The sequence below is a fragment of the Poromitra crassiceps genome (assembly GCF_964638095.1).
Source record: "Poromitra crassiceps genome assembly, chromosome: 8".
NCBI lineage: Eukaryota > Metazoa > Chordata > Actinopteri > Beryciformes > Melamphaidae > Poromitra > Poromitra crassiceps.
The window spans coordinates 29,194,111-29,210,763 of record NC_139629.1 but is presented as its reverse complement, the minus strand read 5'-3'; the positions used below and the strand labels follow the sequence as shown (position 1 = coordinate 29,210,763).

Here is a 16,653-nt window from a genome sequence, read left to right as displayed (position 1 = left end):
AACAACCCAGAGGAATGTGATTTATGACTCTATCTCGATCTCCTATCAGACTGTGGAGTGGCACCTCTCAACACAACGGCACAGACGGCACGGTGGCTCAGTGGTTAACACTGTTGCCTCACAGCAAGAAGGTCCCGGCTTCGAACCCCGGTCCGTCCCAGGTCCTTTCTGTGTGGAGTTTGCATGTTCTCCCCGTGTCCGTGTGGGTTTTCTCCGGGTGCTCCGGTTTCCTCCCACCATCAAGAAAGACATGTATGTTAGGGTTAATACTCCTGTCGGTGCCCCTGACCAAGGTACTGGCAAAAGAACTGGAGTTGGTCCCCGGGCGCTGCACAGTGGCTGCCCACTGCTCCTAGTTCTAGGAAGGTTCCTAGTAGAGGATGGGTCAAATGCAGAGGATGAATTTCCCCAAGGGGATAAATAAAGGATAACTTAACTTAAAGATAGTTGGGGGTGTGGATGATGTAGTGGGGTCGTGGCCCTGGCAGGTCAGCATGCACTACGACCCTATATCAAGACACATCTGTGGCGGGACCCTCATCAGTGACCAATGGGTGCTCACTGCAGGCCATTGTATCACATCGTAAGACACACGCTCGAATATTACAAAAAAGTATCCTGCAGTCTCTCTCATTGGCTCGTTTTGATTTCTCTTCCTCTCACTACTCGTCAGTTAGACTGAACAAGTCCTTTCTACGAGACTACTGTGACAGATTCATTTACTGATTTCCTCATCTTCATATACTCTTTTTTTTTTTTCCCCTTTTTGAGATTCTTGAGATGTGTGTATGTATGTAGTATGTGTATGCATATATATGTGGATATACGTGTGTACAGTATGTGTATGTGTGTACATGTATGTATATACAGTATATGCACATAATATCTGTAGTTGCAACCCTAGCATTGTTTGTCTACCGTGTCTGTTTAAGTTGTATTGTCTTGTTTGTCTTGTTTCGTTAGCTTGTCCCACCTGCCTGAGGGTATCATACATACATACAAAAAGCATACACATAGCACTGACTCTCACTCTGCGGTGAGTGGCTCTGGGGGAGGGCGTGGCCCACACAGTAACCCAGTTCCACCTCTGGGAGGAAACACTTTCGCAAATAGGGGAGGGCTGTGGGGTATGCTGCACATTGTAATGTATTGTATGATGTTTTGTTTGTTATTAAATATATATATATAAAAAAAAAAAAAAAAAAAAAAAAAAAAGACAAGTCCTGTGTTTTTCCCCATCCAGGTTAACAGTCAGTGACTGGACTCTACATGGGCAGACAGAATCATCCAGGTTAACAGTCAGTGATTGGACTCTACATGGGCAGACAGAATCATCCAGGTTAACAGTCAGTGATTGGACTCTACATGGGCAGACAGAATCATCCAGGTTAACAGTCAGTGACTGGACTCTACATGGGCAGACAGAATCATCCAGGTTAACAGTCAGTGACTGGACTCTACATGGGCAGACAGGATCATCCAGGTTAACAGTCAGTGACTGGACTCTACATGGGCAGACAGAATCATCCAGGTTAACAGTCAGTGACTGGACTCTCTACATGGGCAGACAGAATCAGTCAGGCTCCAACCCCAACGAGGTATCCCGCAACGTCTCTCAGATCATCGTCCATTCCAACTTCAACAAGACATCATTCCTAGACAATGACATCACCCTGATGAAGCTAAGCAGTCTGGTCACGTTTACCAATTACATCAGACCCATTTGCCTAGCAGGTACCTCCAGCCTTTTCCATAGCGCTACCACCTGCTGGGCCACTGGCTGGGGCAACATTGGTGAGTATTTTATGATGCTTGTATAGTTGGGGCAGAGCAAGCCTCAGGAATATGTTTCATTCAGGGTTGTGTTCTCATTGTGTATTGTGTGGTCAAACTGCTCATAATCATCATGGGGCTATTCACTGTGCACCAGCCTGGATGATGGATTATTGTCTGAGGTAGTCTTGTTTCAGGGAGAGCTGGAACAGTAACATGAATGAAAATGTGTCCTTTGTATGGACTTTCATTTAGCTTCCACTGAACTGAACTTTTAAATTCAGGACCAGACTTTGTTCATGTCGATGATTCTGATCCACTTTCCATATCAAATTTCTGCCAGGCTCTGCTGTCAGGCTCGGGGTACAGTGTCACATAGAGGATTCAAACACCACATTTACACCTGTTTTTTAAATTTGACCTGTATCCAGATAAGTTATCTGGATAAGGAAAGACTCATGTTAATGCAAGGTGTAAATGCATTGTGATCAGAACGTCATCAGATCTGCCAGACCACATCTGGAGGTAGTAAACTAAAAAAGGCCTAGAACCGCCCCTGCGGGGCAGGAAAACAAAGGAGCATGCCAGGTGAAAACAAGCGGTTTATTGTTTATGCAGGATCAGCTATTATATATATATATATATATATATATATATATATATATATATATATATACATATATATATACAAAAAATGCCCTCTTCCATTTTGTTGGCATTTTGTAGTCTTCTTTGATGTATAGTTAGTTACTAATAAAGGCTGTGCAAAAGACCAACTATTTTGTCTTCCCTAATACATTGACACCATTTCTCAACACATCCCTCCCTGCCTGTTTCTTGTCTCCATGTCTCTCGTCCTCAGGGCCACTCAGGTGGACCTCTGCAGTGTAAGCAGGGCTCAGTGTGGATCCAAGCGGGCATCACGAGTTTCGGGATTCCCTGCGCTACGGGAGTGTTCCCCGAGGTCTACGCCCGAGTGTCTCAGTTCCAGACGTGGATCACAGATCAGGTGGCTGGGGCGAATGTTACCTTTAGGACATTTACCTCCAGTGGGACCGACCAAGACAACAGCTTCGTGTGCCGAAACACAGGTTCTACAACATGGCTACCCCGGCAGCTACAACCACAGAATCCTCTGTGTTCTCCTCTGCAGATGCGGGTGTTAGCCACCTGCTCTCACTGTTCGCCTTCACAATCACTATGTTCCTTTGACCACAGTTAGTAGACCATAAAAAAAGAAGCTGGTCGATGAGGTTTAACTTGCAACTTAAAACTGCGCTAATAGTTAACTCAGGGGTTCCCAACCTTTTTTGGCTTGTGACCCTACTTTGACGTCACAAAAATCTAGGGACCCGAGATATTCAAATTCCGGTACGCCGTTGATCAGTGACATCATCAGTGATGTCACATAGTATGCTTCTTTTCCCCTCAGAATTCTGACTTTAATCTGAGAATTCTGACTTTAATCTCAAAATTCAGACTTTTTTCTCAAAATTCTGACAGTAACTCGGAATTCTGACTTTAATCTCAGAATTCTGACTTTATTCTCAGAATCCTGATTTAAAGTTATAATCTTAAAGATGTTCATCTAAATAAAAATTAAAAATAGGAGTCACTCACAATGCTGATTGAGCCTATGGTCTGTTATGTCTGTGTAATCAGGAGCAGTGATTGGTTGGAGGTGGGAAGGCCCAGCCTTTATAAGAGACCAGACCACCAGAGGCTGGTGCGCGCAGGGCCACAACCCATACTTCCCGGATCCCAACCAGCCACACTGGAGCTTTGTTAGAGTATTATTTGCTGGAGCTGTAGGAGTAGGCTGCTATTTATGTTTAACCCCCTTTTTCTCCTGTTTTAGTAGTTAGGGAGGTAAGATGATGTCTTTTGGTTTTCTTCTTATTTTGTTAGGTAAGATTTAATCCTTTAGTTAGTACCTTTTTGGCTTTGGCCTACTCCGAAGCTAACCTCCAGTTTTAGGTTACTTGATCCTGTTATTTGCAACTTTCTGCTTATTTCTTAATTGTTTGACAATAAATTAATTGTTATTTCTTATACACAACCAACTTGTTTCTGTGGCTGATTTTGAGATCTGGGGAGGATGGGCTCATTTTATGTTATGTCCAGGTACCCCTAGACAGAAACATAACAGGTCCATTGATGGAAGCCTTTGCCTTTGCTTCCATCAATGACATTATGTGAATGCAACACTGTTTCAATAAGGAGAGACTAGTAGAAAGTTTAACAATGATATAAATTAATTTTGGCGTATGACTCCATGATATGATGACGCTCTCCTGAGATGATGAGAGGGCGTCGTCAGTGAAGAATAGGATAGGAAATCCCCCATAGGGAATTCTTCAGTCAGGAGTCATGACGATGGTGGTGGTCAGGGGAGGAGGTGGGGCGAAAACAACTGCTTCAGCGATGATCAGCAACTGAGAATGAAACCTAGCACATACACAGCACATAGCAAACAGAGTAAAACATGGACGCTGATATACTACGCTGATTAGGTGATTGGGATCAGCTGGAGAGGAATAGCTTGGGCTGATTGGTTGTTGCCACATGTGTGGTAAACTGTGAATGGGTGAGGAGTCCGTATCAGAGAAAGGGGGCGAGCCTAACAATGAATGGGTTATACAACCTCAAAGAAAGGGGGCGTGCACTGTGATATGACGAGAACTGGGCGTTAGCTGTTAAGTAGTCTTCATTATTGAAAGTAGTCCAAGACATAATTTGGATCTCACCTGCAATTACCACTCATCGCCATAGGTGTCCCCCAAGAGAACAAAACTGAAATCTTAGAGATTATCACTTTAAACTCAGAACTAAACAAATATATATCAAGTGACCCTAATCATCTTCGGTAGTATTAAATTGTGTGTGGTTTCAGGCAACCCCATTTGAATGCCAGGCGACCCCACTTAGGGTCGCGACCCTAAGGTTGGGAACCACTGAGTTAACTTAACTTTGGAATAGTAGAAGTATTCCACATTACTCACCTTAAAACTGCACTGATAACTTGGGACTAGCAGAGGGTATTCCACATTACATTACTTTTTGCATTATGCATCCTGTGCATGATGAAACTGACACTGCGTTGCAGCTTTGTGGCCCTTTAATGTTTTAATGTTTAACTGTATGTTGTTTGAACTGCACTGAATTGTATTCTGGTATGGTGGCTTGTTTTGAATAAATGTAAACTTGATGGGAAACTTTGAGAAACCTCATTTAAAAAAAGACCTTGGTGTGAGGAAGTGTACCCTCTGTAAAGTGGGATGTGTTACACTATGGAAATGATCCCTGTCAGAGGATCCTTTGTTGGGGTTTGTTTATTTCCATAAAGTGAGTTTAAATACAGCATCCTACCTTAACCTACATTAGCATGAACAACATTGATATTGAGAAAAATCCTTATGATTATCATTATATTGATTTTCAACCATATCACCCAGCCCAATTTTTGGTACTGTAGTCGCCCCTCTGGACAAAAATGCAGCAGCCGCCCCTGGATTAAAACCGCCAAGCAAGAAAGACCGTCTGAAGGTATGCTAAACAAACAACATAATTGGTAGAATAATGTAAGGAGATCCATTCAAGAAGAATGAATCACAACAACATAGGCTGAGTGTCACAGTTTAGATGCAGCCTATGTCCTTAATGCAGTTCGGCTATCAGTCTGGTTTTCGCAACGGCAGGAAGATCTGCTTGGGAGCTTTGATCAGCGCACTACGTGCAGCACATCTCTCTCTTTCTCTCCACTCTATCACTCTGTCTCTTTCCCTCTCTCTCATCTCTCTGTCTTTCCCCCTCTCTCTCTCTCTCTCTCTCGCTCCCTCTCTCAAATTGAACTAGAAGTCAAGGTATGGCGAGTGCCATACCTTGCCATACCAAATTGACGCCTATGTCTGGAAAGACAGCTGACAGGAGGAAATAGACCCCACTGGGGCTGTTATGGGTTAGCAATCCATGGCAGCAGTACTCAGGGCTAGCTTAGTACATGGTTACAGTTACAGTTCCATCCTTATCAGCTATGAACAAGAACATAAGAAGAACACCCCAAGAGTCTAGAGCAGGGGTGGAAGAAGACTAGTCTCTCCCCAGACTCAAATGTTGAATCGCTGCTCTCCGACCACATACTGTACTGCATCAATGAGTCTGTGCTGCTTCACAGCCACAGCTGGTATTTGAGGGCAGGTTCTAAGGGGTTTGAAATTGATGACAGGTCGTAGCACCAATGAGAGAATGGTTCGAATGCTCAATGTTGCAGGAGCCAGTTAGATGGGCGGTCTCACGTGGGTAGGCTTCTCTGATCGCAAAGTCGTTGCTGATTGGTCCATTACTTGCCAATGCCAATCACTGGCCAAGATTCTGTGCCCAGTTTGGTGAGAGTAGTGTCCCAAACCCAGAGAGAGATTTGCAGCATGCAGTAATGTATAGTGTATCAGCTTAAGAACTGGCATTGAGACTAGAAGAAGACTCACAGGCATGAAAATTGGTGCAGGAACAAACCCTCAAAAATGGCCTTAACAATAATATTAGATCTAAATAATAATAATAATCATCATACAGTTATAATAATCCTATCTACTAATCTACTAATAAAAAGATAAGTTTCTTTGTGTGTGTGTGTGTGTGTGTGTGTGTGTGTGTGTGTGTGTGTGTGTGTGTGTGTGTGTGTGTGTGTGTGTGTGGGTGTGTGTGTGTGTGTGTGTGTGTGTGTGTGCGTGCGTGCGTGCGTGCGTGCGTGTGTGTGAGTGAGCAGAATTTTGTTCAGCCACAGCTATGCCATTTTACATGCGATCGGGCTGAAACTTTCAGGAAGTGTAAAGAGTACCCGTCCAGGTGACCTGTCGGAGCCGGATCTTTTTAAATTAGGGCAGATGAATTGCCCTAATTACCGAATGATGATTGCTCTAAGGCTGAGGCTATATAAATTCAGTGATGATGTCATCAGTGATTATGTCAGTGATGTCTAAGTGATGGGAGTACAGTATAAGCCACTGTGTTCCAGACCAGAGGGGGTCAACTTCCAGGGGGATCGAGGGAAGGCAGATGAATTACCAAATGCGCAACTTGGCCAAGTTGCACAATGGGGTATGATGTCATCAGTGATGATGTCATCAGTGATGCCATCCTTCCTGGCTGAGACTGTAAGTTCAGTGATGATGTCATCAGTGATGTCATCAGTGATGATGTCATCAGTGATGATGTCATCAGTGATGTCATCAGTCTGAGACTCCTTTGTCAGTTGCTTTTCAGTATTGCACACAGACAGACTGAAATAATTGCCTACTCTATTTTCCAGTCTTTTCCCAAGTAAAGACATGTACCAAGGCGACGAGGTGTTGGAGCTACTCACACAGGAGCTGAAGATGCCCCATACTATGATCATGCAAGACTTCGGTAGGTGGACATGTAGGTGATGTAGGTGAGATGACTGCTATTAGAGTACCGCAGGGATGACATTTTTGTAGGCTTACCCAGAAATCACCGCCATGCTGGTTCATGAGGGGGAAACTGAATGGGATTTTACTATGGGGATTTTGGTTAAATGGATGAAATAACTTAAGGTCTGTGGTTAACAAAATTTTATGAAACGGCAAAGTTTGTGTTCAGCAGGATAATCTTCACAAACGAGGAGCACTTTTATGACTTTTGAAGCGTTTTCCGTCATTTACGCTTCAAAAGTCATAAAAGAGGTCCTCGTTTGTGCAGATTATCTTGCTGAACACAAATTTAGCTGTTTCATAAACTTATTTCATGCAGTTAACCCAAATCCCCATACTAAAATCTCACTTTTACCCCTACGAACCGGAAGTGCTACTTCCGGACCCATTACTGGGTAGGCTACTCTATTATAGTGTCAACAGCACTTAATTTCATAGATGCACACAGTTGATATTTTGCTGTAGAAATAATGCCAGAATTGAAAGCTCTGTCATGCATCTCTCTCTTCTTGCTCCCTTCATGTATTATTGCTGCAGAGGGCCTGGAAACTGAGGTAGACGTTGAGAGCCAGGAAGCTCACGTTCTTGAGGAGGAGGTGGAGGTGGAAGGCTCAGAAGCAGAGGTTGTTGAAGGACTAGAGGTGAATGTAGAGGTCCTACAATCGGAAGGGGTAGAGAGCCATAAAATGAATGAAGACATGCTGACCTCAGAACATAGTGTGATCATGCCTGAGAATATTCTGGGGACAGAAGCTCTGGACGCACACCACCACCACCACCATGTCCTGACATCAGACCTCATCCAGGACCCAGACCACCACCATGATGATATGCCAGACCAGGTGATGGTTGCAGAGGCCAACTCTGAGACCATTATCAAGTATATCCAGGAGCAGCTGGCAAAAGAGGCTGTCGCCCTGCAGACAGACGAGGAGGACTTCATGATCTCCTGTGAGTGACACAGCTTGCTGTATGGCAGCACAACTTTGATTTATGAACACTGCTCTTGTGAAACAATATTTGTCATTGCTAACATACAATTGTGAATAACCAAGGCTATAAAAGGAACTTGTTTTTGCATCACTGCAGTAGATGAGATTTGGGAGGAGCTGGACATAGGAGACACTCCCCTGGAGATCAGCACTGAGGTAATGGAAGACAAGGAAGCCAAAGAGGAGGATAGATCTGAGGTCATCAAAGTCTACATTTCCAAAGCTGAAGCAGATGACAATTTGGGCAAGTGGCTGTTAGATCAATTTCACAATCTACAAACTAGACATTTTTAGATGACAATCACCTTTCTGATCCCAAAATAGAGCACTTAAGGCCGCGATCAGACAAAGTGTGTTTTCTCAGGTGGGAATGGCCTTTGGTATTTCAAAGTTCAAGGTACATACATTACAGACATACAGTAGACACTAGACAGTACATACAAAAAAACACTTTATATGGTGACACGTGCAAACACTTAGCAAGTTGAGGTAGTCAGTCATTCATCACAGTCATTTATACTCATCACCTTTCAGGCATACCTCTCAGGCCATAAGCATCATGCAATAACACAGTGCAAAATACAATAAGTTATAGTGCAATCAGTTACAAACGATACTAGTAAATCATGCATTACATTACTGTACATGTTAGCAAACAAGCTATTGTTAAAATTATACATCTAGGCAAGCAGGCAGAGATGGGCAGTATTTTAAATAAATCTATTCAAATACATATTTCAAATACATTTGTGTATTTTGTAATTTGTATTTGGCTGGACTGAGAAAAGATGTGATTTGAATCAAAATACTTTGAGACCTTGTATTTTGTGTATTTTAAATACATAAAATACACTTTATTTTATTTTATGTCATTTTATTCACAAATTGACACATTTTTAACATTGTGGAATAAAAAAAAACACAATGTGACATGTCACTTCTACTCCGCCTCTGATTGGCTTACCCTCAGAACAAACTCAACCACAAATCAGAGGCAGAGTAGGATGGGTCTTGAGTCAGACTTCACATCACTTCTTCGCTCGTATTGGTGGAATTTCCCCCAGAGATCAATTACTAATATAAATATGATGATTAGATGCACTGTCCTATCTGCAAATGAAATGGTGTACTGCATATTCAAACCAATGTATCTTATTAGAGAGACACAACTAATATATCTTCTTAATTAAAATTGGCTAAAAGTGGTTGGCGGCATGCAGGGGCAGTGTGGGTCACGATTGTGGTGTCATCAGTGATGTCACTTGAACAATTGTGATGTCATCAGTGATGTCACTTGAGCAACTGCTCAACTGTGATGTCACTCAGGCAGTTGTGATGTCATCAGTGATGTTACTTGAACAATTGTGATGTCATCAGTGATGTCACTTGAGCACCTGCTCAACTGTGATGTCACTCAGGCAGTTGTGATGTCATCAGTGATGTTACTTGAGCAACTGCCCAACTGTGATGTCACTCAGGCAGTTGTGATGTCATCAGTGATGTCACTCAAGCAACTCTGATGTAGTATGAGCCGATGGCGCACAGTTGCACAATGACGCCTAGGTGGGTGGGCGGTGTCTGTCTATCTGTCAGTCACGATTTTGGGAGCCCGTGGAGCGGGTGATTTCCATAACTGCAGCCATGGCGCATCATCTCCAGAGTCTCCACCTATATACTGTTATGATGTCAGATATCTATGGCTAAACATGGTCAAAGTTCCAAAACTTGAGGTTAACATGTAGAAATGCTGCCTATAAGTCAAAAGCCCTCACAGAAGGTGATTAACAGCTGAAGTGAGGGAGGTATTCTGTGCTGAAAAACAACTAAAAGTCTAATGGAAGAACTGTAGTGTGTTAGAGGGTACACAAAAGAAAATACTGTCATAGAGAACTAAAGAGACGATTTACCATCTAAAGAAAAAAACGGACAATTTCACATTTGAGAAGCTGGAATCAGAGAATTAGGACATTTTTCCTTAAAGAAATGGCTCAAAATGATTAATAGATCATCAAAATAGGCAATTAATGTAATATTTGGCAATGAATTGATGAATTGACAAATTGTTGCAGCTCTTTATCAGTTTTGATCAAATGTTTATGTATTTTCAAAATACGAAATACGTATTTGTATTTCAAATACATTTTTCAGACCAGTATTTTGTATTTGTATTGTGATACATTTTTTGAGCAAGTATTTTTGCCCATCTCTGCAAGCAGGCAGATATTAGAGCCTGTGACCTGTCTTTCTATCTGACCTCAAGGGGGAGCCCATTAATAAGTTTAACTGATAGACGAACAAATTCATGCTTGTATCTATTGTGCTTACACCGAGGGACCCTGTATCTTATGTACCAGAGTTCGTCAGCACATACGATTAAACACATGGGAGGGGTCAGACAAAATCTTGTTGGCCTGTCGAATGGTGGACTGTTCAAAGATGTCTTGGGGGGTGAGGGGGGTAGGCATTCTCATAATCTTCCCTGCCGTTTTGACCAGACTAAATATTTGAGATTTAGATTTGACCGTGGTGGCGCCATAACGTAAAATGGACTCTATGGTCGCTCTATAAAAAATCAACATAATATTCCTGCAGAAACCAACAATTCTGAGCCTACGAAGAAAATGGAGCCGCTGATGGATTCTTACACAACTAAACACTTGCCACATGCGTGTGCCAGTTAAGTTCCCTATCAAAGTGGCCCCCTAGGTATTTGTAGGAAGTGACCTGCTTGATGTCATGGCCATGTATGGCAACCGTGCTGTGATCCCCAATTTACCTGGGATCCACAATCTCCTCAGTTTTACGTACATTAATCTGTAGGTGGTGCTGATCACACCAGCCCACAAAACGTTCCACTCCAGTTGTATGGCTACTGATGTTGCTTGTGAGTAGACTGAGGATAACAGTGTCATCAGATAATTTTACTATCAAATTGGTTGGGTTGGGAGCTGACGCAATCATTTGTGTATAGAGTAAACAAAAAGGAGGAACTGACAGATCCACGGGGGGCCCCGGTACTACTCACTACTGTGTCACAAGGCACTGAAGTCAACTTGTTGTGGCCTGTTGGATAAAAAAGAAAAGTACCACTTGATTAAAAAAGGATTCACGTTTAACTGAACTAGTTTTTTTAAGAACGATGTCTGGATGGATTGTATTAAAGCAGTTCAATCAGGGGAGACTAGAGACCAGAGAATGAATAAAATAATATTTATTACAATAGTGAATGAATGATGAATTACAGAAAATATGATGAGAATTAGGTATTGTTAATAGTAAAAATAACCATATTTTAAGAGTACACAGCCATGTGATTGGCTTAGAATGGGGGTGAATATAAATGGGATAGGCTCACAATGGAGGTGGAAATCTCTATGGTAAAATAGAGAGTCTCTTCCCTGAACAAGTGTCTGTGAATCATGGCTTTGACGAATAAATATTTTCTGTTTTTTATTTCATTATCTTTCCAGGGGGAACAGGGGTAATAACCAAGGATGATTACCATAATGGCCACCCTGACCTGGAGGCTACATCTTCAGGCAGATTGGGAGTTGGCCGTGACAAGATGGTGTACATGGCAGTCAAGAACCATAGGGGAGAGTGGGGTGAGTTGTGTCACTTTTTACTTGAGGTGTCTTTAAAGTGAGGGCATGACAGTAATGCCTCCAACTACAATATGTAAATATATTTCAGGATGTTGTGCACCACTGGGAACACTCCCTTTGGATCTTAAATAAACTGTTAAAAACATATGGCTATTCTTAAAAAAGTGGTCTCTTGGCACAACTTGCCCCCGGTGCGGGGTAAGTTGTGCCTTTGGAGAGAATACGTTGGGGTAAATTGTGCCATTGATTACTGAAGTAAAACAGAACATTTTCATCTCATATAGTAATGCTATATCAAAGCAAGACAAAATCGACACCATACTGTACTATAACAGGGTTAAACAAGGCTAAACGGTAGCAGCAGTTGACCTACATATTTAACATTTTCAGAAATAAAAATTATGTTCAAAATGAACAAAATCAACTATCACAGAGCCAGGCTACACTTGCCAATACTGCAATATTCTTCAACAAGGTCTATTTAAACATTTAAGAACAAAATGAAATAAGATTTCACTAAATCAACTGCAACTGCACTGGCACAACTTAACCCAGGCATTTTGGCACAAATCACCCCATCCCCACCATTTTAACAAACTTGTATCATATAGCTGGTTTGGAGCTAACATCATGCTAACAGTATAGCCTCATAGTGTAGCTTACTAAAACACTATATACTGTGAAATGTTTTCAAGCTTGTCTATAATTGTTCAGACACAACAATCAATAAACTTTGATCATAAAAAATGTACTTTGAGAGGCAAAAAACAGTTTTTTGAACTTAAATGTGCTTAGCTCTTGTGCCATCTGCCTCCCTTCTTTGCAGAGTGAGTAAAATGGATGCCTCTTCAAAAGTGTGTGGTCACATGACCAATTTCTTCTATGGTTTTCTAGATACAAGGGGTGGCACAACTTCCCCCCTGGCACAACTCACCCCACTCTCCCCTATACAAGAGGAGGAGGAGGAGGAGGAGGAGGAGGAGGAGGAGGAGGAGGAGGAGGAGGATGACAGTGGTCATGGTGATGATGATGACATCAGTACGTACTCTTGTGAAACAATTCCGTGATCAGACACTTTCAAATGACACCTGGTCAGACAGGTCCCACTGAGTGGTGGTAAATCAGTAGGAGGGTATTAAACAGCTTTTCTCTGTGGCTTTATAGATGATGAAAGAGACACGGCTGAGCAGGTGTATATGGAGGTGGTAGACACGGCTGAGCAGGTGTATATGGAAGTGGTAGACATGGCTGAGCAGGTGTATATGGAGGTGGTAGCAGATCAGGAAGAGGAGGCTGAGCAGGTGTATATGGAGGTGGTAGCAGATGAGCAGGTGTATATGGAGGTGGTAGCAGATGAGCAGGTGTATATGGAGGTGGTAGCAGATGAGCAGGTGTATATGGAGGTGGTAGCAGATGAGCAGGTGTATATGGAGGTGGTAGTAGATCAGGAAGAGGAGCAGGTGTATATGGAGGTGGTAGTAGATCAGGAAGAGGAGCAGGTGTATATGGAGGTGGTAGCAGCTGAGCAGGTGTATATGGAGGTGGTAGCAGCTGAGCAGGTGTATATGGAGGTGGTAGTAGATCAGGAAGAGGAGCAGGTGTATATGGAGGTGGTAGCAGCTGAGCAGGTGTATATGGAGGTGGTAGCAGCTGAGCAGGTGTATATGGAGGTGGTAGCAGCTGAGCAGGTGTATATGGAGGTGGTAGCAGCTGAGCAGGTGTATATGGAGGTGGTAGCAGCTGAGCAGGTGTATATGGAGGTGGTAGCAGATCAGGAAGAGGAGGCTACAGCACAGGAAGTCCAGCTAGATGACTCCCTAAACAACAAGATGTTTGTGTCCTGGGCAAATTCTTATGGTAAAAATCATGGCTTGGATGTAGACCACTTTTATAGCAAGCAGGTTCTGTGAGCAGGTTTCACGATGAGAGGTGTTTTTATATGCTGCTGATTGTGAACTGATATCTCTGTACAGGCAACACCATTGATGCAGTGAAGAATGGGACGCCTTTTCTGCAGATCCGAGAGGCACTGGGCGCCAACCGTGCCCTCAAACCCAAACCGCTCAAGAAGAAGAAGAAGCCTGGTATGAGCAGCCGTTGACACTGGGGTTGATGTCGAAGGTTGTTTGATGATGGGAATGGCTTTAAAAATTGTCAGGCCAGAGCAACATTGCACATACTCTCTGGTTGTCCCCCAAAGTTTCAAATTTCTCTGCTATGATTGTATAATTTGGTGAAAATGTGAGAATTTTACACCGTTTACAAAATGTCATTCACACTATTATAAACTCATACATGCTATCCATTCAAACCTCTATCCCAGCTGTCGTCATTGGCCTAGATGGCATGCCTCTGACCATCTACCCCTGCCACATCTGTGGCAAGATGTTCTGCTCAGGAGGCTTCCTCAAATGCCACATGAAGAAGCATCCAGATCATCTGCCAAAGAAGAAGTACCAGTGTACAGACTGCGACTTCACCACAAAAAAGAAGGTCCGTCTGCACAACCACTTGGAGAGCCACAAGTTGCCGAGTCACCACAGTGAGCGGTGTCCCGAGTACACAGAGGACGCACGCCGCTACCATGAGTCCAGCCCGCCGGGCTCCGACAAGCTCATCGTCAAGCACCGGAAGCCCAAACTGCACCACTGCAGGTGCTGTGACTATGAGACGGCCGAGCAGGGCCTGCTCAACCGCCACCTGCTCGCGGTGCACGGTAAGAGCTTTGCTCACGTGTGCGTGGAATGCGCCAAAGGCTTCCGTCGCCCGTACGAGCTGAAGAAGCACATGCGGACTCACACGGGCGAGAAGCCCTACCACTGCCCGTACTGCGAGTTCCGCTGTGCCGACCAGTCCAACCTAAAGACTCACATCAAGAATAAGCATCACATTATGGTGATGGTGCAAGGCCACAAGACCCACCAGTGCCCACACTGTGAGCACAGGAGCACTACCTCCAGTGACCTGAAGCGCCACGTCACCTGCAAGCACACCAAGGACTTCCCCCAGCAGTGTGACGTGTGTGACAAGGGCTTTGTCAGGCCCTCGGACATGAAGAGACACGCGGAGACACACGAGGGCGGCAACAAGGTGCACCAGTGCAGGCATTGTAACTTCACCGCCCCAGACACCTTCACCCTGAGTCGCCACATCCTGTCTTTGCATACAAAGGACCTCTCCGTTAAGTGCAAGTGGCAGCCTGTGGAGCTGAAGAAGCACATGAAGACACACAGTGTTAGAAAGCTTTACCAGTGCCAGGATTGCAAGTATAACAGTACAGACCTCTCTGGCTTCAAACGCCATGTCATCTCTATCCACACCAAGGACTACCCCTACCACTGTGACTACTGCACCAAGGGCTTTAGGAGGCCTTCAGAGAAGAGCCAGCACATAGCCAGGCATCACTAAGACATTTTGATGTACATGTGATGTCATCGCGCGCATGCGCGCACACACACGCGCACACACACACACACACACACACACACACACACACACACACACACACACACACACACACACACACACACACACACATTTTAAATACTTTATTTGGTTCCACAAATTACATTTCATAAGCAGGGAAACAAATATATCAGGGTCAATTAATACTGAGCACTTATGGATACACATAGCACCTCCTTCTCCACACTGCTAGACTGCCAATAATTGCTGAGACAGAGCAGTATTTGACAGTTTGTTTGGCTCTTGCTCTTGTCAGGCCAGCAATCTGCAGGCCTCTCATGGTGCATTTATGTACATGTCCCAGGCTTCCAAATATAAGCACACTGTATCTACAGGTATAACCTAGGCTCGTGATGGTCTCGAGTAGTGGTTGGTATTTTATATATTTGTCTTGGAATGCCTGGTCCATGTAAGGTCAAAGACACAGCCTACCTCTAGCATCAGCACCTGCTTATGGCTGGTGTCAACAAAAACAGCGTCGGGTGTATTGGGGATATTAGCAAAGACATCACAGGCAGACCCAAACCACTCTGGTACCACTCTACTGTGCTTATACAGTACTGCACTAGCAGGCATGATGTTATGGACTGCATCAGACACAATATTTACAATACGGTCATGGCGAGCTATGTACAGTTGTTTGTATGCATGACATCCATTCGTTATGTGTGCTGTGGATTCTAGATGGTGCTGTGAATCTGGATGGCTCAAACAAAATGGATTGTGAGTGTGGGGGTACCAGGTAGACAGATTATATTTCGTGGGTAGCACTTGCAGTCTCGCTTTGATGGCAAACTTTAGAATGTCCTCACCAACCGCAGCGTTCTTAAAAACTGAGTGTGAGACTGAATGGTCAGCAAATCCTAGACACGCTAGTTTCCCCTGCAGTCTAAGTCCACACCAGTGCTGCCTGACCTCAGCCTGCTTTGCATTAATCAGGACTCTCCTAGCTGACTCTGTGGTCAGTCTGCTGGTTTCTCCCTGTTGTGTGGTGATGGTGGCCTCAACAGCTACACAGGGGTCTGTGACCAGTTCATCGGAGACAGGGACTTCAGTCTGTGTGGTGAGTTTTGTCCATTTCAGCTGGACTCCAGACCGGTTGCAAAGGTCATTGAGGTCTGGCCAATCAGACCAGACCCCAAAGCCCTTGTCCTGTGAGTCCAGTTTCCCAGACTCTTTTCTCCTGAAGCCCAGGAAGTTGTTCTGATCTGCGGTGGCCAGGCCCCACACACACACACACACACACACACACACACACACACACACACACACACACACACACACACACACACACACACACACACACACACACACCTCTCGTGTAAATCTGTTACACGTCCAGTAATTTTAGTCTATTAATAAAGGAAT

General features: G+C 43.9%; 2 protein-coding genes across 2 annotated transcripts; both read left to right on the top strand.

Moving 5' to 3' along the window:
* Window positions 1–437: 437 nt before the first annotated feature.
* Window positions 438–3,404, top strand: LOC310781567 (chymotrypsin-like protease CTRL-1; the record flags this gene model as incomplete). Its single annotated transcript, XM_083642195.1, has 5 exons — window positions 438–583; window positions 1,532–1,794; window positions 2,058–2,136; window positions 2,322–2,361; window positions 2,636–3,404. Coding segments are annotated over 5 exons (888 nt in total), but the record flags the coding sequence as incomplete, so codon positions are not given.
* A 3,696-nt stretch (window positions 3,405–7,100) lies between these two features.
* On the top strand, window positions 7,101–15,228 carry LOC310780627 (zinc finger protein 711-like; the record flags this gene model as incomplete). The annotated part of the gene is made up of 7 exons (XM_083641153.1): window positions 7,101–7,179; window positions 7,761–8,174; window positions 8,313–8,459; window positions 11,686–11,820; window positions 12,985–13,677; window positions 13,794–13,904; window positions 14,144–15,228. 7 exons carry the CDS (start codon window positions 7,101–7,103, stop codon window positions 15,226–15,228), a joined length of 2,664 nt encoding a protein of 887 aa, XP_083497279.1.
* Window positions 15,229–16,653: the final 1,425 nt, after the last annotated feature.